This window comes from Salvelinus alpinus, chromosome 6, assembly GCF_045679555.1.
Source record: "Salvelinus alpinus chromosome 6, SLU_Salpinus.1, whole genome shotgun sequence".
Taxonomy (NCBI): Eukaryota; Metazoa; Chordata; class Actinopteri; order Salmoniformes; family Salmonidae; genus Salvelinus; species Salvelinus alpinus.
Window position 1 is genome coordinate 74,012,080 of NC_092091.1, and position 22,717 is coordinate 74,034,796.

General features: G+C 39.3%; 2 protein-coding genes across 2 annotated transcripts in view; both read right to left on the reverse strand.

The window, feature by feature from the left end:
* The window catches only part of LOC139579332 (C-type lectin domain family 4 member M-like), a 403,007-nt gene that overhangs the window by 368,823 nt on the left and 11,467 nt on the right, over positions 1-22,717 (reverse strand). The gene's annotated exons all lie outside the window — the stretch shown is intronic.
* Positions 17,680-22,309, reverse strand: LOC139579359 (CD209 antigen-like protein E). Its single transcript, XM_071407933.1, has 6 exons — positions 22,064-22,309; positions 20,223-20,324; positions 19,954-20,115; positions 19,693-19,835; positions 19,485-19,585; positions 17,680-19,155 (listed from the first exon to the last, which is right to left on the reverse strand). The coding sequence occupies exons 1-6, from the start codon at positions 22,203-22,205 to the stop codon at positions 19,011-19,013; spliced, it is 795 nt and encodes a 264-aa protein (XP_071264034.1). The 5' UTR covers positions 22,206-22,309; the 3' UTR covers positions 17,680-19,010.

Sequence of the window (22,717 nt, forward strand, 5' to 3'; positions counted from 1 at the left end):
CCTTATTGGTGAGTGTTGACTACTCATTTCAAGTAAATGTGCATTTGCTAAAGCAACTTGAATTGTCCTACTGGTCCTCTCTTTGTAGCTATGTTTTTATTTTTACTGGTCAAACCACAACTGAGTGAGACAATAAAACTTTTTGGTTGTACTCAATATCTGACACTAGCACCTGTATTACAGTCTGGATTATTATCATTCTATGGTTCTTTTGGTTGTGCCTTTGTAGGCCATTTCATGGTACTGCGTTGCATATTCCCGTAGGCTTTAAAGGGTTTATTTTGACCATATATGGTTAATTAGAGGCATTTCAAAATCCAACTAGCTAAGGTTGTGCAAGAGCACTGAGGCTGAGAACAATTTGGTATTTATCAAAGGTTATCTCCTATTAGTGTGCTTATGATGCTGGTAGGATTGTTTAATAAATCTAACTGTTTCTATTCATACCAACATTCTAAATTCAGGTCTAATGTAGTATTGATAAATGAGGCCCCAGGTCTTTTACTCTCTTGATACAGTCCTGTCTGCTGTCCAGGTTTTGGCCTTGGTGAAGATGTAGTACCATCTCTCTCCCTCTGTAGCTGGTCTCTCTCTACTCAGATAGTTGTAACTGGTCTGTAGCTGGTCTCTCTCTGTAGTCAGATTGTTGTAACTGGTCTGTAGCTGGTCTCTCTCTGTAGTCAGGTTGTTATAACTGGTCTGTAACTCATCTTTCTTTAGTCAGGGTGTTGTAACTGGTCTGTAGGTTGTCTTTCTTTAGTCAGGTTGTTGTATCTGATCTCTAGCTTGACTCTCTGCAGCAGAGTCATTTGAGACGTTGTTATCATCAATAACAATAAAGAAGAAGTTGTTCACTAATACAGATCATAACTGAACTAGCTGGTCTCTCTCTTTAGTCAGGTTTTTGTATCTGGTCTATAGGTGGTCTCAGGTTGTTGTATCTGGTCTCTGAGTTATTTGAGACGTTATCTTCAACAACAATAAAGAAGCTGTTGCTCACTAAAATATATCACATCAGAACTATCTGGTTTCTCTATTCAGTAAGGGTGTTGTAGCTGGCCTTTCTTTTTTTCTTTTTATATATATTTTTCACCCCAATTTGTGGTATCCAATTTGTAGTTACGGTCTTGTCTCATCGCTGCAACTCCCGTACGGACTCAGGAGAGGCAAAGGTTGAGAGCCGTGCTTCCTCCGAAAGACAACCCAACCAAGCCGAACTGCTTCTTGACACAATTCCCACTTAACCCGGAAGCCAGCCGCACCAATGTGTCGGAGGAAACACCGTACACCTGGCAACCGTGTTAGCGTGCACTGCGCCCGGCCCGCCACAGGAGTCGCTAGTGCGCGACGGGACAAGGATATCCCTTTCGGCCATACCCTCCCCTAACCCGGATGACGCTGGGCCAATTGTGCGCCGCCCCATGGGTCTCCCGGTCGCGGCCGGCTGAGATAGAGCCTGGACAAACAGAGAATCTCTAGTGGCACAGCTAGCACTGTAGCCGTAGCTGGCCTTTCTTTTCATGTGTCATGGTGCTGATCTGATTGTCCCTCAGGGTGTCTGCACTGATGTAGATATCCACAATCCTCTCTTCTATCTCACCTCTGTCAAACCTTATTTGTCATATCTGGCTTGGTATAGATGGACTACAACAACGTTTTATAACTAAAGCTACGGTGCATTAAAGAAGGGTTTCCCAACTTCGGTCCTGGGGCCCCCCTGGGTGCACGTTTTCACTTTTGCCGTAGCACTACACAGCTGATTCAAGTAACAGGACCGAGTTTGGGAAACCCTGCTTTAGAGTACACAAGACAATTTCAGTGGTTCAGGAGAGTATCTCTGCCCTGTGTCTGAGTCTGAAGTTGACTGCTTTTGACCATGTTGTAGGTGTTGGGGGTTATCCACAGAGCACAGGAAGTATCAAATATCAAAAGAGGAAAATAGCAGCAGCAACAACATTTACATGGATTTGTGGAACAGTAACATGTCCTGTCTGGTGATAGTTGGGACACCTTCTTCTTTTCACCTTGTTTTATGATTCCTGAATAACTTCCTGGTCTCCTGGGGGAAGTTCCACCCACATACTGTGAAGCAACACGAACATAGAAACATACACATGCATACACACACTAGATAACATAGGCACTATACACACACGTACACATGGATTTTGTGTTGTAGATTAGGGGCCTGAGGGCACACACTTAATGTGTTGTGAAATCTGTTGTGAATGTATTGTTGTTAAAATTGTTTTATTTTTGATTTTTGATGGAACCCAGGAAGAGTAGCTGCTGTCTTGGCAGGAACTAATGGGGATCCATAATAAACCCCAGGAAGAGTATCTGCTGCCTTGGCAGGAACTAATGGGGATCCATAATAAATACAAATACATACACCAGACACACCCTCTTATATAGTCTCTTACTACTCTATATCACTGATTAACATATTGGATGTATACATGTTAATAATGTCTCTGGATGATTTAAAAATAATTAATAACCAGACCTGGGTTTAAAAACTATTTGAAATCTGTCAAATAATTTGAGCGTTTGGGACAATTCTATTGGTTCCATTAAGCCAGGCAAGCTCAACCAAGCACAGCTAAAGTATTTGGGTTGTATTCATTAGGCACCAACCAGAAGAAAGCAAATGGAAACAGGGAGGGACTAACTGTACCTGTCCAGTAAGAAAAATGTGTTTTCATTTTCCGCTGCAAAACATTTTTGCTATGGTGTGTCCTAACCAATACATTACCCAGGTCTGCACCAACCACTGACAGACATGCAGAAAGGAGGCATTTATTAAAGGAAGTGAGTGGTATGGCTAAATATGAGTTGGCACAGTAACACATGCTGAAATCAACTGAAATTACAATACAATAGATGTTCCAGCAATAACTTCCCTAATCTTACTCTGTCCCAAATGGAACCCTATTTCCTACATGGTGATGGACCCTGGTCAAAAGTAGTGCACTATACAGGGAATATGGTGCCACTTGAGATGTACCCTTCATGTCATTATTCACATTCTATGTAAGTCTTATGTACTGTATCTGTTCTGAAAACACAGGCCACTTTTCATCCATGGATATAAGGTCACCACAAGTACAACAGGACATTTATAAAGAAAAAGGCTTAATTTTAACCTTCAAGAACATCATTTTATTTCATCATAAAACATTTATAATCTGTTCAATTTCTGAATTAGTTCAAATTAGGTGAAGGTTGGGGTCAAGGTAAGGGTCAGTTTTAGGTTTTGTCTATAATCTGCTTGTCAATGTGATGCTGGTCAGAAAAGTCCCTCATGTTGGGTATAATACCTACTTTTATAAGTGTTTGTCTCCCCCTACTGGCTGTTTTCTACAAGCTCAGTTTCTTCCTTCTATTTCCGTGACCTTGACCCATAGAGATAGATAGAGGACTCTTCTTTGTATCAGGCTCCAGCTGAAATATCATTCTCAGTTTTCTGACAAGAGATGTCAATAAGAGTGTGTATAGTGTAATTGTAGGTCAGAGACCATAAATCTTAGAGGTGTAAACTTAATAATCAACTGTGAAAGTTAATCATGATTTATGTTTTTGTTAATTTAGAAGTAATTTCCAAGTTTATATCATTTTGAACAGTATGCAATTATTGTTCAAAAGAGGGGACTGATGGGTTGTAAACTTGAAATATGAAATATCCTAGTTCATGGTACTGAGGGAGAGAGGGGAATGCAGGACATTTACATTCCATCAGAACATGTTATTGTTTGACATCAGGTACCCTATGGAAAGGAGAAGGTCCACAGTCTGGTTTCAGTTACTGGGTTGTAATTTGAAATCCTTGCTACACCAAACGTTAATGGTTATCTGTAGGAGGAATGTATATGGTGGGGTCAATGGAGGTTGAATATGAACCAGGGGAATGTCACTGAGTAAGGGAAAGGCAATCACATGGTTGTGGTCACTGATAAGGAGGGAGAGCTGTGGATTAGTGAGGAATGGAGGATGAGGTCAGCTCAGGTCACATTAAGGGAGAAGGAACAGTTTATTAGACAAATCACTTAACTTCCTGCTTTGCAATAAAGATGTAATGTTTAGAGGGAAGGAGGAGACTCCACCTAAACTGGGGTATATATGATTGTGCTGTTGGGAACATGTCTTTGTCTGTTCAGCTGTCTCACCCTTTGGCTGAATAAACTTGGTTTGAGCTTTTCCTAGTTGCCTGTTAGTGTTTACTCTGTTTATTTAGCACCTAACAATTGAATAACCTGGTCATCCATCTTAACTAACTGTATGCTTACCTTTCTAACTGACTCCTAATGGTAATATCTACTGTATGATTACCTTTCTAACTGACTCCTAATGGTAATATCTACTGTATGATTACCTTTCTAACTGACTCCTAATGGTAATATCTACTGTATGATTACCTTTCTAACTGACTCCTAATGGTAATATCTACTGTATGATTACCTTTCTAACTGACTCCTAATGGTAATATCTACTGTATGATTACCTTTCTAACTGACTCCTAATGGTAATATCTACTGTATGATTACCTTTCTAACTGACTCCTAATGGTAATATCTACTGTATGATTACCTTTCTAACTGACTCCTAATGGTAATATCTACTGTATGATTACCTTTCTAACTGACTCCTAATGGTAATATCTACTGTATGATTACCTTTCTAACTGACTCCTAATGGTAATATCTACTGTATGATTACCTTTCTAACTGACTCCTAATGGTAATATCTACTGTATGATTACCTTTCTAACTGACTCCTAATGGTAATATCTACTGTATGATTACCTTTCTAACTGACTCCTAATGGTAATATCTACTGTATGATTACCTTTCTAACTGACTCCTAATGGTAATATCTACTGTATGATTACCTTTCTAACTGACTCCTAATGGTAATATCTACTGTATGATTACCTTTCTAACTGACTCCTAATGGTAATATCTACTGTATGATTACCTTTCTAACTGACTCCTAATGGTAATATCTACTGTATGATTACCTTTCTAACTGACTCCTAATGGTAATATCTACTGTATGATTACCTTTCTAACTGACTCCTAATGGTAATATCTACTGTATGATTACCTTTCTAACTGACTCCTAATGGTAATATCTACTGTATGATTACCTTTCTAACTGACTCCTAATGGTAATATCTACTGTATGATTACCTTTCTAACTGACTCCTAATGGTAATATCTACTGTATGATTACCTTTCTAACTGACTCCTAATGGTAATATCTACTGTATGATTACCTTTCTAACTGACTCCTAATGGTAATATCTACTGTATGATTACCTTTCTAACTGACTCCTAATGGTAATATCTACTGTATGATTACCTTTCTAACTGACTCCTAATGGTAATATCTACTGTATGATTACCTTTCTAACTGACTCCTAATGGTAATATCTACTGTATGATTACCTTTCTAACTGACTCCTAATGGTAATATCTACTGTATGATTACCTTTCTAACTGACTCCTAATGGTAATATCTACTGTATGATTACCTTTCTAACTGACTCCTAATGGTAATATCTACTGTATGATTACATTTCTAACTGACTCCTAATGGTAATATCTACTGTATGATTACCTTTCTAACTGACTCCTAATGGTAATATCTACTGTATGATTACCTTTCTAACTGACTCCTAATGGTAATATCTACTGTATGATTACCTTTCTAACTGACTCCTAATGGTAATATCTACTGTATGATTACCTTTCTAACTGACTCCTAATGGTAATATCTACTGTATATTACCTTTCTAACTGACTCCTAATGGTAATATCTACTGTATGATTACCTTTCTAACTGACTCCTAATGGTAATATCTACTGTATGATTACCTTTCTAACTGACTCCTAATGGTAATATCTACTGTATGATTACCTTTCTAACTGACTCCTAATGGTAATATCTACTGTATGATTACCTTTCTAACTGACTCCTAATGGTAATATCTACTGTATGATTACCTTTCTAACTGACTCCTAATGGTAATATCTACTGTATGATTACCTTTCTAACTGACTCCTAATGGTAATATCTACTGTATGATTACCTTTCTAACTGACTCCTAATGGTAATATCTACTGTATGATTACCTTTCTAACTGACTCCTAATGGTAATATCTACTGTATGATTACCTTTCTAACTGACTCCTAATGGTAATATCTACTGTATGATTACCTTTCTAACTGACTCCTAATGGTAATATCTACTGTATGATTACCTTTCTAACTGACTCCTAATGGTAATATCTACTGTATGATTACCTTTCTAACTGACTCCTAATGGTAATATCTACTGTATGATTACATTTCTAACTGACTCCTAATGGTAATATCTACTGTATGATTACCTTTCTAACTGACTCCTAATGGTAATATCTACTGTATGATTACCTTTCTAACTGACTCCTAATGGTAATATCTACTGTATGATTACCTTTCTAACTGACTCCTAATGGTAATATCTACTGTATGATTACCTTTCTAACTGACTCCTAATGGTAATATCTACTGTATATTACCTTTCTAACTGACTCCTAATGGTAATATCTACTGTATGATTACCTTTCTAACTGACTCCTAATGGTAATATCTACTGTATGATTACCTTTCTAACTGACTCCTAATGATAATATCTACTGTATGATTACCTTTCTAACTGACTCCTAATGGTAATATCTACTGTATATTACCTTTCTAACTGACTCCTAATGGTAATATCTACTGTATGATTACCTTTCTAACTGACTCCTAATGGTAATATCTACTGTATGATTACCTTTCTAACTGACTCCTAATGGTAATATCTACTGTATGATTACCTTTCTAACTGACTCCTAATGGTAATATCTACTGTATGATTACCTTTCTAACTGACTCCTAATGGTAATATCTACTGTATGATTACCTTTCTAACTGACTCCTAATGGTAATATCTACTGTATATTACCTTTCTAACTGACTCCTAATGGTAATATCTACTGTATGATTACCTTTCTAACTGACTACTAATGGTAATATCTACTGTATGATTACCTTTCTAACTGACTCCTAATGGTAATATCTACTGTATGATTACCTTTCTAACTGACTACTAATGGTAATATCTACTGTATGATTACCTTTCTAACTGACTCCTAATGATAATATCTACTGTATGATTACCTTTCTAACTGACTCCTAATGGTAATATCTACTGTATGATTACCTTTCTAACTGACTCCTAATGGTAATATCTACTGTATGATTACCTTTCTAACTGACTCCTAATGGTAATATCTACTGTATGATTACCTTTCTAACTGACTCCTAATGGTAATATCTACTATATGATTACCTTTCTAACTGTCTCCTAATGGTAATATCTACTGTATGATTACCTTTCTAACTGACTCCTAATGGTAATATCTACTGTATGATTACCTTTCTAACTGACTCCTAATGGTAATATCTACTATATGATTACCTTTCTAACTGACTCCTAATGGTAATATCTACTGTATGATTACCTTTCTAACTGACTCCTAATGGTAATATCTACTGTATGATTACCTTTCTAACTGACTCCTAATGGTAATATCTACTGTATGAATACCTTTCTAACTGACTCCTAATGGTAATATCTACTGTATGATTACCTTTCTAACTGAGTCCTAATGGTAATATCTACTGTCTGATTACCTTTCTAACTGACTCCTAATGGTAATATCTACTGTATGATTACCTTTCTAACTGACTCCTAATGGTAATATCTACTGTATGATTACCTTTCTAACTGACTCCTAATGGTAATATCTACTGTATGATTACCTTTCTAACTGACTCCTAATGGTAATATCTACTGTTTGATTACCTTTCTAACTGACTCCTAATGGTAATATCTACTGTATGATTACCTTTCTAACTGACTCCTAATGGTAATATCTACTGTATGATTACCTTTCTAACTGACTCCTAATGGTAATATCTACTGTATGATTACCTTTTTAACTGACTACTAATGGTAATATCTACTGTATGATTACCTTTCTAACTGACTCCTAATGATAATATCTACTGTATGATTACCTTTCTAACTGACTCCTAATGGTAATATCTACTGTATGATTACCTTTCTAACTGACTCCTAATGGTAATATCTACTGTATAGTTACCTTTCTAACTGACTCCTAATGGTAATATCTACTGTATGATTACCTTTCTAACTGTCTCCTAATGGTAATATCTACTGTATGATTACCTTTCTAACTGACTCCTAATGGTAATATCTACTGTATGATTACCTTTCTAACTGACTCCTAATGGTAATATCTACTGTATGATTACCTTTCTAACTGACTCCTAATGGTAATATCTACTGTATGATTACCTTTCTAACTGACTACTAATGGTAATATCTACTGTATGATTACCTTTCTAACTGACTACTAATGGTAATATCTACTGTATGATTACCTTTCTAACTGACCCCTAATGGTAATATATACTGTATATTACCTTTCTAACTGACTCCTAATGGTAATATCTACTGTATGATTACCTTTCTAACTGACTCCTAATGGTAATATCTACTGTATGATTACATTTCTAACTGACTACTAATGGTAATATCTACTGTATGATTACATTTCTAACTGACTCCTAATGGTAATATCTACTGTATGATTACCTTTCTAACTGACTCCTAATGGTAATATATACTGTATGATTACCTTTCTAACTGACTCCTAATGGTAATATCTACTGTATGATTACCTTTCTAACTGACTACTAATGGTAATATCTACTGTATGATTACCTTTCTAACTGACTCCTAATGGTAATATCTACTGTATGATTACCTTTTTAACTGACTACTAATGGTAATATCTACTGTATGATTACCTTTCTAACTGACTCCTAATGGTAATATCTACTGTATGATTACCTTTCTAACTGACTCCTAATGGTAATATCTACTGTATGATTACCTTTCTAACTGACTCCTAATGGTAATATCTACTGTATGATTACCTTTCTAACTGACTCCTAATGATAATATCTACTGTATGATTACCTTTCTAACTGACTCCTAATGGTAATATCTACGGTATGATTACCTTTCTAACTAACTCCTAATGGTTATATCTACTGTATGATTCTTCATGTACTGACAAGTAGCTATGTAGTTGGTCTAATGTGCTTCTTCACCAGGTACCTCTCTGATATCTGTCTTCGGTCCAAACAGTTGATAGAATGTCTTAAGTGTCCAATCACCTTCAAGCAGGAAGTTATACTTTGCAAGGTTATACTGTTTGTGGCATCGTTCATATGGAAGTCATGTGATGGCTTTCACTCGATGGCCATAAAGTCATCAGTGTGAAGAGATATTGAGAAGTGTGTGTGGGAAATGCGAGTATTAATAATTTTCATGATTCATAAGCATATAAATCTCTCTCTCTCACTCACACTTGCTCCTTTCTGCTGTTTATGATCACCAGGTCTGCTCCTCTCTCCAGACAGTCCTGTCTGCTGTAAGCCCAGGTTTTCTTCTCAGTAGACAGGAAGTAACATCTGAATCCCAACAGCCTCCATCCTTCAGGACACCTCAACACGGTCCTCATCGTTGGGACTGCAATGTCCCTCTCTTCCACCACTGTTCTAGTACCTACATACAACACACACAGTGTCCACCATATTGTTTTTTAAATATTCGGATCTGGATTGCATTCAAATAATATCTCCTTTCTCTGGAAGTATGAATTCGTCTAGTACTTCCCACAAATCTAAAAGCATTTGGTTGGTGTAGGTATGGAGACGAGAGTGAATTCCCATGTACCAGTCATTTCCATTCAAATCCATGAAGGGAAGTGAACAGGTACGCACACCTGGAGAATTTAGAGATTATTGTGACAAGTTTTTTTCAGGACAGGTATTCCTGATTTTCAGACAACTGTTTAGCTCTGTTGGTGTCAAGTTGTCTAGGTGTTATAATTATTCCAGCTCTGCCCAAACTTGAAAACGGCTTGCTCAACATGTGAAGGATGCAAAGGGACAACTCAATTCCTTTTTAGTGTTTTATTATGGTTTCGATGCCATATGTTGAATATGTTGAAACAGTTGATTTGTTGAATAGAGTAGTTGAATGACAGAGGAATAAGGAATAGGGAATAGGTTGATAACCTTAAACAGAGATTAAACATGCATTATTTTACACAATAAACAATGCATGACACAGCAACAAAGCATGGCTTTGAATAAAGTAAACGTTTAAACAATTTAATCTAGCACTTCAAGCAATTACTTCTGCAGTCAGAAAATATCCACAACAAAAGAAGTCACCACTCCTACCAGAGTTAAACATGTAAATTGTGCTAAGCACTGGATACAACATAATAAATAATTCCAAACATTGCATACCAGTTGCGTCTTTAGGGTTGAACAATGAGCTATTTGTATGTTGAGGACCCAAGCAAAGCTAAGCCCAAACATTTTATACCCATGCTTATCTGCCAGGTGCGCATGTAAAAGTAGTCCCTCCAGAAATCCTGGCTCAATTTTTTAGTTCCACCCGTGTTTTTGGGTTATCTGCCCTCTTGAGGCATGGAGTTCTTTAAAGGAAGAGCTGCCATTGTGCTCATGTTTTGAGTGTTCTGTTTTTTGACGCAACATTTGGAGAAATCTTCTTTATGTCACACAACAAATTCTAAGGCGATATTTAACTGGTACACTACACCTCAATGAACTAGTTTGAGGAATGTGGTGGAAACTCCATCCAGCCATGTTTGCACCAATCAAATGCACACTTCTGGAGAAGGGTAGAGAATCAGAATTCAGCCAGTGTCTAAGTGTACACCACAAGTGCACACATCAGGAGAAAGATGGTTAGAGTAGATGAATGGAGTCCTAGTTACTCAGTAACATCTCTCTTCCTGTTGAGGGGGACGTGCATGTTGTTGTTAACCATACACGTTTTCACAGCACTAGGAAGTAGACACTGGCCAGTTTAATAGGACTATATGAACATATAAATAACTTTCAGCAGTTAGTATTCATCCTAAAATACACCTTAGGAGCCTCCATCATTTCAGAACTTTTAACCTGGAACACATAGTAGCATGTCATGTATCAGTTTCCACACATACATCATTTTAATGACTGTTTCAAAACCTTTCCCTTGTGAAGGAAGACCCCGTCGTTTGGAAGACAAGATGTTTTCTATTTTTAAAGTATTAGTAATCTGTTTGTTAGTTTATTTTACTCAGTTGGGTTTGGAAGACTTGTGTTCGGGGCATTGGACATCGACCAACCTCATTATCTTAAGGTAAAAAGTGTATGTGGCAAGTGGAGGGATAATAACCATTGGTTTAGACTTCCATGTGTGTGTCTCTATGACTCTGGTGTATTTACCAGTGTTCTGAGATTCAAGTTGTGTATCTATGCTCCTGTCCACAGTATCCTGTCCACATTAGCATGAATCTCCTCAGACTGCTCTATATAAAGGCTCATTCTAATTGCTCCCTTAAAATATACTTTGGTACTTTATGGATCTGCACACAGTACAACAGACAGTATATTATGTTTTATATCCTGTTAAACAGCTGTTTTAGCTTAACAGTCTGTTGTGTCTGAGAACATACAGTGTTATAGGTTTGGGGAGGACTTCACACCTTAAGGGGTGCTGTTTACACTTTGTAGGAATTTCGTTCCCAAATTAAACTGCCTCGTACTCAATTCTTGCTCGTACAATATGCATATTATTATTACTATTGGATAGAAAACACTCTCTAGTTTCTAAAACCGTTTGAATTATATCTGTGAGTTAAACAGAACTCGAGTTGGAGCAATTTTCCTGTGAGGAAGTGAGAAGTCTGAAATCGAGGTCTCTGTTCCAGGGTCGGTTTATAAATTCCCTTGTAAGCTATGGGGCTACATGCACTGCATACGCCTTCCCCTAGATGTCAGTAAGCGGTGAGACTGAATGGAGTGGATAGCACCATCTGGGGGAGTATAAATCCTCTTGGAACGGAAGGACCGACCTTTTCGACGCGGGGCCTGACGCAGGAGGGACACCAGCACGGCGTCCTGAAAAGCTTTCGGTTTAGCAGTTCTATATCTCCAGCTCTGATTTAATTTGTTTTTTGTCTTAAAAACTTCATAAGGTAGTTAATTTAAACCGACTTATAGCAGTTTATATCAGTTTATTGCGATTTTCTGGAGTTTCTTTGTCAGGCGTTATCGTGAGTTGGGCACCTCTCCGGTACATCGCTAGCGTTAGCTGCTAATTCTACAGGAGTAGAGGACATCTTTCAACCAAAAGACGATTGTTCTGGACAAAGGACCACTTGCCCAAGATTCTGATGGAAGCTCATCAAAAGGTAAGAGCTATTTATGATGTTAATTGGTATTTCTGTGGAAGAATGTAAAATTATTAGTCCGCCATTAATTTCGGCATGGTCTCGCTGTAACGCATGCTGTATGTCGAGTAACGTTAATTTTAAATATCTAACACAGCGGTTGCATTAAGAACTAATGCATCTTTCATTTGCTGTCCAACCTGTATTTTTTAGTCAAGTTTACGATTAGTTATCGATTAGATTAGGTGCCTCTCCAAGATGGCGCCGCCCAGATTGCCTGAAATGTTGCTACTAATCACATTGTATAACCACGATTTGTGCCACTAAATATGCACATTTTCGAACAAATCCTATATGCATTGTGTAATATGATGTTACAGGACTGTCATCTGATGAAGTATATGAAGGTTAGTCAAAAATTATATATCTTTTGCTGGTTTGTTAGGATCGCTAACCTTTGCTGCTGGTAAACGGCTTGTGTTTCTGGCTATTGTGGTAAGCTAATATAATGCTATATTGTGTTTTCGCTGTAAAACACTTAAAAAATCTGAAATATTGGCTGGATTCACACGATGTTGGTCTTTAATTTGCTGTACGCTGTGTATTTTTCAGAAAAGTTTTATGATGAGTATTTAGGTATTTGACGTTGGTCTCTGAAATTATTCTGGCTGCTTCGGCACTATTTCAGATTGCAGCTGCAATGTAGAACTGTGTTTATACCTGAAATATGCAAATTTTTCTAACAAAACATATGCTATACAATAAATATGTTATCAGTGTCACGACTTCCGCCGAAGTTGGCTCCCCTGCCTGTTCGGGCGGTGCTCGGCGGTCGTCGTCACCGTCCTACTAGCCGCCACCGATCCCTTTTTCGTTTGACTGTTTGTTTTGTCTGATTAGTTGCACCTGTGTTTTTTTTGGTTTCGTAATGAGCTTCCCTATATGTAGGAGTTTGACCCGCCCTTGTTTTGTGCGGGATTGCCTTTTGGTTACGTGCGTGTGTTTTTGCAAATAGTTTCTCTGCGCCCTGTATGTTCGGGCTGATCATTTTTTGTGTATAGTAAAAGGAATATTTTTCCAAGCGGCTCTCTCTCTGCATCTGATTCTTTCACCACCTAGTCCCGCGTGACAATCAGACTGTCATCTGATGAAGTTGTTTCTTGGTTAGTTGCTATTTATATCTTTATTTGGTCGAAATTGTGATAGCTACCTATGCAGGAAAAAAATGGTGGGGAAAAAAAGTTGTGTCTTTTGCTATCGTGGTTAGCTAATAGATTTACATATTGTGTCTTCCCTGTAAAACATTTTAAAAATCAGAAATGATGGCTGGATTCACAAGATGTGTATCTTTCATCTGGTGTCTTGGACTTGTGATTTAATGATATTTAGATGCTAGTATTTACTTGTGACGCTATGCTAGGCTATGCTAGTCAGCTTTTTTACTGATGGGGGTGCTCCCGGATCCGGGATTGAGACCAATTAGAAGTTAAACGTTGAATAAACTGATAAAACTCGGTTGAAAAAAACGACTTTATGATGTTTTTCTCATGTGTATCAAATAAAATCAGAGCCGGAGATATTCACTGTGTATACCGAACGCTTTTCAGAAGACAATGTCGAGGTCCCCCGCGCGCCGTCGAAGACAAAGAAAATACCGGACCTGCCACTCCAAAAGCTCTTATTCGGCCTCAGATCAAGCTAGACACCCCATTCAACCTTCCACTGCCTGTTGACATCTAGTGGAAGGCGTATGAAGTGCATACATAAGGACAAATAAAAGCCAGTTGAATAGGCAGGCCCTGAAACAGAGCCTCGTTTTCAGATTTTTCACTTCCTGTATGGAAGTTTGCTGCCAAATGAGTTCTGTTTTACTCACAGATATAATTCAAACAGTTTTAGAAACTTCAGAGTGTTTTCTATCCAATAGTAATAATAATATGCATATTGTATGATCTAGAACAGAGTACGAGGCCGTTTAATTTGGGCACGATTTTTCCAAAGTGAAAACAGCGCCCCCCCCTATTGACAAGAAGTTTTAAACATAGGTAGCCTACTCAATCACTTTTCCTCACTGAGTTCCTTGAATTCCTATCCTATTCCTAATTCCAAATTTTTGGTGACTTTAATACTCCGGAGCCATCATCGACTCAGTGGGTTTTGTCCAACATGTTTCCGGAGCTACTCACTGCCACAGTCATACATACTCTGGACCTAGTTTTGTCCCGTGGAATAAATTTTGTGGATCTTAAAGTTTTTCCTCATAATCCTGGACTATCGGACCACCATTTTATTTTACGTTTGCAATCGCAACAAATAATCTGCTCAGACCCCAACCAAGGATCATCAAAAGCCGTGCTATAAATTCTCGGACATCCCAAAGATTCCTAGATGCCCTTCCAGACTCCCTCCGCCTACCCAAGGACGTAAGAGTACAAAAATCTGTTAACCACCTAACTGAGGAACTCAATTTAACCTTGCGCAATACCCTAGATGCAGTCGCAACGAAAAGAAACAAAAAACATTTGTCATAAGAAACTAGCTCTCTGGTATACAGAAAATACCCGAGCTCTGAAGCAAGCTTCCAGAAAACTGGAACGGAAATGGCGCTACACCAAACTGGAAGTCTTCCGACTAGCTTGGAAAGACAGTACCATGCAGTATCGAAGAGCCCTCACTGCTGCTCGATCATCCTATTTTTCCAATTTAATTGAGGAAAATAAGAACAATCCAACATTTATTTTTAAATCTGTCGCAAAACTAACTAAAAAGCAGCATTCCCCAAGAGAGGATGGCTTTCACTTCAGTAGTGATAAATTCATGAACTTCTTTGTGGAAAAGATCATGATCATGAGAAAGCAAATTACGGACTCCTCTTTAAATCTGCGTATTCCTCCAAAGCTCTGTTGTCCTGAGTCTGCACAACTCTTCCATGACCTAGGATCAAGGGAGACACTCAAGTGTTTTAGTACTATATCTCTTGACACATTGATGAAAATAATAATAATTGGACCCTATTTGACCGAAACTACTGAAAGAGCTGCTTCCTGTGCTTGGCCCTCCTGTATTGAACATAATAAATGGCTCTCTATCCACCGGATGTGTACTAAACTCACTAAAAGTGGCAGTAATAAAGCCTCTCATGAAAAAGCCAAACCTTGACCCAGAAAATATAATAAAATATCTGCCTATTTCTTATTTCCCAATCCTCTCAATTTAAAAAAAAGCTGTTGCATTGCAACTAACTGCCTTCTTGAAGACAAACAATGTATACGAAACGCTGAAGCTGAAGAGACTGCACTTGTGAAGGTGGTAAATGACCTTTTAATGGCGTCAGACCGAGGCTCTGCATCTGTCCTCGTGCAACTAGACCTTAGTGCTGCTTTTGATACCATCGATCACCACATTCTTTTGGAGAGATTGGAAACCCAAATTGGTCTACCCGGACAAGTTCTGGCCTGGTTTAGATATTTTTGTCGGAAAGATATCAGTTTGTCTCTGTGGATGGTTTGTCCTCTGACAAATCAACTGTACATTTCGGTGTTCCTCAAGGCTCCGTTTCAGGACCACTATTGTTTTCACTATATATTTTAACTCTTGGTGATGTCATTCGGAAACATGATGTTGTAATAATGCCTGTGTGTAGCTGGTGTTGAGGAGTCAGGCGCAGGACAGCAGATGTGAGTAATAAACGTAATTTACTCAAGTATATCCACAAATACAACACAATAATACTAGCCCACAATAACAGACCATATTACAAATAAACAATCACTCACAAACAAACATGGGGGAACAGAGGGTTAAATAATGAACAAGTAATTGGGGGATTGAAAGCAGGTGTGTAAGACAAAGACAAAACAAATGGAAAATGAAAAGTAGATCGGCGATGGCTAGAAGGCCGGTGACGTCGCCCGCCGAACGCCGCCCGAACAAGGAGAGGGACGGACGTCCTGACAGAGTCGTGACAGATGTTAACTTTCACTGCTATGCGGATAACACACAGCTGTACATTTCGATGAAACATGGTGAAGCCCCAAAATTGCCCTCCCTGGAAGTCTGTGTTTCAGACATAAGGAAGTGGATGGCGACAAATGTTTTACTTTTAAACTCGGACAAAACAGAGATGCTAGTTCTAGGTCCCAAGAAACACAGAGATCTTCTGTTGAATCTGACAATTAATCTTGATGGTTGTACAGTCGTCTCAAATAAAACTGTGAAGGACCTTGGCGTTACTCTGGACCCTGATCTCTCTTTTGACAAACAAATCAAGACTGTTTCAAGGATAGCTTTTTTCCAACTACGTAATAGTGCTAGCCTCTCAACACTGGCTTCCTGTTAAGGCTGGGGATGATTTCAAGGTTTTACTGCTAACCTACAAAGCAGTACATGGGCTTGCTCTGGAGGCAGGGCTTTCTGGAGGCAGGGCTTTCTCCTATAGAGCTCAATTTTTATGGAATTGTCTGCCTATCCATGTGAGAGATGCAGACTCGGTCTCAACCTGTAAGTCTTTTTTGAAGACTCATCTCTTCAGTAGGTCCTATGATTGAGTGTAGTCTGGCCCAGGCGTGTGAACGTGAAAGGAAAGGCACTGGAGCAACGAACTGCACTTGCTGTCTCTGCCTGGCCGGTTTCCCTCTCTCCACTGGGATTCTCTGCCTCAAACCCTATTACAGGGGCTGAGTCATTGGCTTACTGGTGCTCTTCCATGCCATCCCCAGGAGGGGTGCGTCACTTGAATGGGTTGACTCACTGACGCGATATTCCTGTCCGGGTTGGCGCCCCCCCTTGGGTTGTGCCGTGGGGGAGATCTTCGTGGGCTATACTCGGCTGTCACGACTTCTGCGGAAATAAATGCCTCTCCTTGTTCAGGCGGTGCTCGGCAGTCGACGTCACCGGTCTTCTAGCCATCATTGATCCATTTTTCATTTTCCATTGGTTTTGTCTTGTCTTCTTACACACCTGGTTCCAATCCCATTCATTATCCTGTTGTGTATTTAACCATCTGTTTCCCCTCATGTCCTTGTCAGAGATTGTTTGTTTGTTCATGATCGTGTAGTTTGTATTGGTGCGGGTCGGGTCCTCGTACCCACTTTGCTTTGATTATGTATTATGGTTTTGGAGCTGTGTTTTTAAGTTATTAAACTACTCCATTATACCAAGTTTGAATCTCCTGCGCCTGACTTCCCTTCCACCTATACACACGTCGATGACATCGGCCTTGTATCCGGATGGTAAGTTGGTGGTTGGAGATATCCCTCTAGTGGTGTGGGGGCTGTGCTTTGGCAAAGTGGGTGGGGTTACATCCTGCCTGTTTGGCCCTGTCCGGGGGTATTGTCGGACGGTGCCACAGTGTCTCTAGACACCTCATGTCTCAGTGTCCAGTATTTATGCTGCAGTAGTTTATGTGTCGGGGAGCTAGGGTCAGTCTGTTATATCTGGATTTGTTTTTCTTATCCGGTGTCCTGTGTGAAATTAAGTATGCTCTCTCTAATTTTCTCTCTTTTTCTCTCTTTCTTTCTCTTTTGGAGGACCTGAGCCCTAGGACCATGCCTCAGGACTACCTGGCATGATGACTACTTGCTGTCCCCAGTCCACCTGGCCGTGCTGCTGCTCCAGTTTCAACTGTTCCGCCTTCCGCCTATGGAACCCTGACCTGTTCACCGGACGTGCTACCTGTCCCTGACCTGCTGTTTTCAACTCTCTAGAGACAGCAGGAGTGGTAGAGATACTACTCTGAATGACCGGCTATGAAAATCAACTGACATTTACTCCTGAGGTGCTGACCTGTTGCACCCTCTACAACCACTGTGATTATTATTATTTGACCCTGCTGGTCATCTATGAACATTTGAACATCTTGGCCATGTTCTGTTATAATCTCCACCCGGCACAACCAGAAGAGGACTGGTCACCCCTCATAGCCTGGTTCCTCTCTAAGGTTTCTTCCTACATTTTAGTCTAGCCACTGTGCTTCTACACCTGCATTGCTTGCTGTTTGGGGATTTAGGCTGGGTTTCTGTACAGCACTTTGTGACATCAGCTGATGTTAAGAAGGGCTTTATAAATACATTTGATTGATTGAGGGTTAATAATTGGACACTTTTTTTTTACTAAGCATAAGCCTATGGCAAGTCACATGACATGTTTCTAATAAAAATAAAGAAGAATAATTTTACAGAGTACAATATGTCTACATATTCTCCTCTAAATCTAAACAAGAATATTTTTTTTCTCTTCCTCACTCTCTTAATTTATTCTTCCTCCTCTATGTCTCTCTGACACTAAGGCTCTATCTCAAATAGTCTTTCCTAGATTCCTCTCCTATCTCCTCTCCTTCTATCTCAACCCTATTAGAGGAGAAGGTCCAAGGTCCCTCCCCTAGGATTCTATTCTCCAATGTGTTTGGAGAAGGAGTCAAAGAGAGAGGATGTGAGGAGGAATCGAGTAAGGTCTAATTGAAAAAGAGCCCGTAGGCAACTCTGTAATACAACTTTTTCTCCTCTATGGTGAGTTCATCTCTCACCTTAACCACCAGGTGGAATCACCACTTAACCATTAAGTACTGTATTCAACCATCAACATAATAATAACAATAACAGAGCGAGAGAGACTGTTTGTTACAGTAGGTTATTGTTACACCACTTTCTCACAGATCCAGTTGTGATTTGTGCCACATTTGTCATCATTCCATGTCTTTACAGGGTTATCTTGTCCATAGTATATCTCAACACAGTCCTCTTGCCCTTCATAATCATCAGGCTGTTCTGACCCCCAGTACCTAAACAACACAGAGAACCAGACAGTCAGACACTGTGGTACAAACATCCTCCTAATTTATACACATAGTCCTATGTTTTACAATTTTAAAGACAAATTCTGAAAGATGAGCATACCGTTATACAGAAAGGGCCATTTACAATGATATTTTTTTTATTATATAATGACATTTTAAACGAAAAATATGACTGATTATTATGATACATCTATAGTTCTCATTGAATAACATCCATGAATAGAAACATACATTCTGATGAACATGATTAGATGCAATTTATCATTGTTGTTTTGTATCTCGATATCACCTGGTAAAATGGTCAAATCTCTCACCCTGTGGTCAGTGATGTGTCGTCCACCCACTTCCAGGTTCCCTCAGTAACAGAGTCAGTTAGACCAATCCAGGCTCTCAGGTGGAGGTTGAAGACAAATGTCTGTTGTTGAGAAAGATAAAGATAGCACATTTTAAGATATTTATAAAATACTGCACACATATTAGTGTACTGAGGAAAATTATATTTGCTCCGACTCTCTCTCTCACCTGTTCCTCTCTGCTGTTTATGATCACCAGGTCTGCTCCTCTCCCCTGACAGTCCTGTCTGCTCTTCTCCCAGGTTTTCTTCTCAGTAGAGAGGAAGTAGAACTTGGAGTCAAAGTATATCCATCCCTCCTGACAATGCTGCTCTGTTGAAGAGCAAAGTTGAACACATTGAGATACTTACCCTGTATCTTTAAACTCATAAACCCATTGATATATAATTATTGTTGATTTTACTTCTAATTAATCACAGTTATATCTCACCTATCACAAAAAGCTTTGCCTGAATATGGCCTTTCTCTTTAGTCAGGTTGTTGTATCTGGTCTGTAACTGGTCTCTCTCTTCAGTTGCGTTGATTTTATAGAGGGAGAAACTCTGGAACAACTTGTTCCTTTCATTCTCAGAATCTTTAATTGCTCTGTTATCTATAAAGTGTAAACACAGTTATTAGGTAAAACACCAGGTAATTAGGCATAGTAACCAGTACCTCCTATAACTAGGTGATAAGCAATGAACTTGGACACAAACTCACAGTAGACAGACAGGCCTACGATCCCAGCCAGTAGGAGAAGACACAGCAGCCCCAGACACACTGCAGCAACTAGGAAGGGTCTCTTCACTGAGCTATCAGGCTCTGTGGACACATACAAGAGACTGTTATGTTTTGTGTGTGTGTCTGTGTGTGTCACCTGCGTGCTGGTCTCCTGGTCCATTATTAGGAGCAGTGTCTGCTGTCTCTTCTCTCTTGGTGCTGGTCTCACCGTCTCTCAGGGTGTCTGCACTGATGTAGATATCCACAATCCTCTCCTCCATCTCAACTCTGTCAAACTTGACCTTCTTGTTCATATCTGGCTCAGCATAGATTACCTTTGACATCTTTAACAATGCCTGGGTCTTTCTTTCTATGTAGGTCTACTATACATTAAGTCTCTGCTTCTAGAATTAATGTGGTGGTCTTCCAACATGGCCGCCAGGAGGCGTCGTACATCAACTGCAAACCCTCTATATGTTAAGTCTCTGTCTCTGAGTCATCTGTGTGTCTCTGTCTGTGTGACTAATGTAGGTGTTAACTCAAGGGAAGTATCAACAAAATGACACTGGTAGTTGTGGTTGTGCATAAAATTGAACAAGTTTGCATGCTTGAGTGAGTAATTGTGTGTGTACTTGTGTGAATGTGTGCTTATATGAGAGGTTGTCATAGTGTTTATTGTTAAAACATTTTCTGCAGCATGATATAAATCATTCCATGTCTCTACATGGTCATCTTGTCCAGAGTGTATCTCAACACAGTCCTCCTGTCCAGGGAATGGGACTTGCTATTTGTGATAATGAACAGGACACTATCATACCAGGAAGATATAGATCATAGAGGGGAAGTGGAGAACAAAGGCTAGTTGTTAACATATATTAAATATCATATGTAACATCCCCAAGATAATTCAGGGAGTTTCTAGAACTCCCCCTTCCTTTCACCTTTCTGCTGATCTGGACCCTCTGTTTACTCCCAAATATACATCAACATGTTCAGGAAGTCCAGGACTACAAACATGGGTCATTATAATGTCCATACAATTGATTTGACATTACAAACTGCTCCAAGTGGATATTGAGGGTGGGTTGTCTTAACCAGTGAGGATGAGATGACAACAGTAACCACCAGGGCTCTCCTCTAGAATGACCTTTTAGTGATTTAGCAGACGCTCTTATCCAGAGCGACTTACACGACCAATTAGGGTTAAGTGCCTTGCTCAAGGGCACGTCAACAGATTTTTCACGTGGTCGGCTCGGGATTTCGATGCAGCACCCTTCGGTTACTGGCCAATCAATCTTAACTGCTAGACAACCTGCCTCCCTCTCTCTTAATGAACCTGATTGGTCGAGGAGATATTGAGTGACAGCTGGTTGAATGACAGAAAAGGTCCACTTCACTTCCCTCTTTTGGGACCCATATGGAGGAACAACAATCAAATATGAGCATTTGATATTGTGCTTATATGTAATTTGACAAAAGACTGACTTTCAAAGATTATTAGGAGAACACACAGCAGCCCCAGACACACTGCAGCAACTCCAGAGGGTCTCTTCCACCACTGAACATGTACTGAATAACAAATGATTAAAGATCTTTGGTAATGTGTTTTACTGTATCATCCAGGATTGGGACAAATAAAGCTAGATTACTACAGGATAAGATCACTTGTTTAATATGTTGTGTGTGTGTGTGTGTGTGTGTGTGTGTGTGTGTGTGTGTGTGTGTGTGTGTGTGTGTGTGTGTGTGTGTGTGTGTGTGTGTGTGTGTGTGTGTGTGTGTGTGTGTGTGTGTGTGTGTGTGTGTGTGTGTGTGTGTGTTTATTTGTGTGCATGCAATCTTACCTGAAGCAACAACTCCATCTCTTGGACTGGGCTTGAAGGCTCTTACGTTGCCATATAACTGGCCATCGATGTCTGTGTTCTTCATTGCATTAGATTTGTTGTCTTCAAATCCATCTGAGTTTTCATAGACTCCCTCTGACATCTTAACACACTTGTGGTCAAATACAGTAACTTCTACTTCTAACCTCAACTCTAATATCCGTCTGTAGCTGTGTCTCCTCCCTGCACTGTCCTGCGTCTGTGTGACTTTAGGTAGTGAAACTCTTTATCAGTCTACCAAAGTGTGAATTCAACACAACACAATCAGCAAGCCACCACGTGACTCCCACCAGCCTTAGTTTGATAATATACTACTGTACATGATATGACTCTATATCATGCCATATGATGTATGTGTGATTTCACAGGGTCCCAAATCTGGATGTGCTAAAATAATTTGGGATCCTGTTAATTGACATGTACACTACATATATCCTGACTGAGTTTACAGCACCCCCAGCCTTCAAATGGAGAACACACTATGGCTCTCACTCTGTGACTGGTGCTGTAGGGGGAAGTTGTCCCTAGATGCTGATCTTGAGTCAGTTTTGCATTTCCACCACAAATGGTTCAGGTTAGGATCAGGGGAGGGATTGCTGATCATAGATCTATACT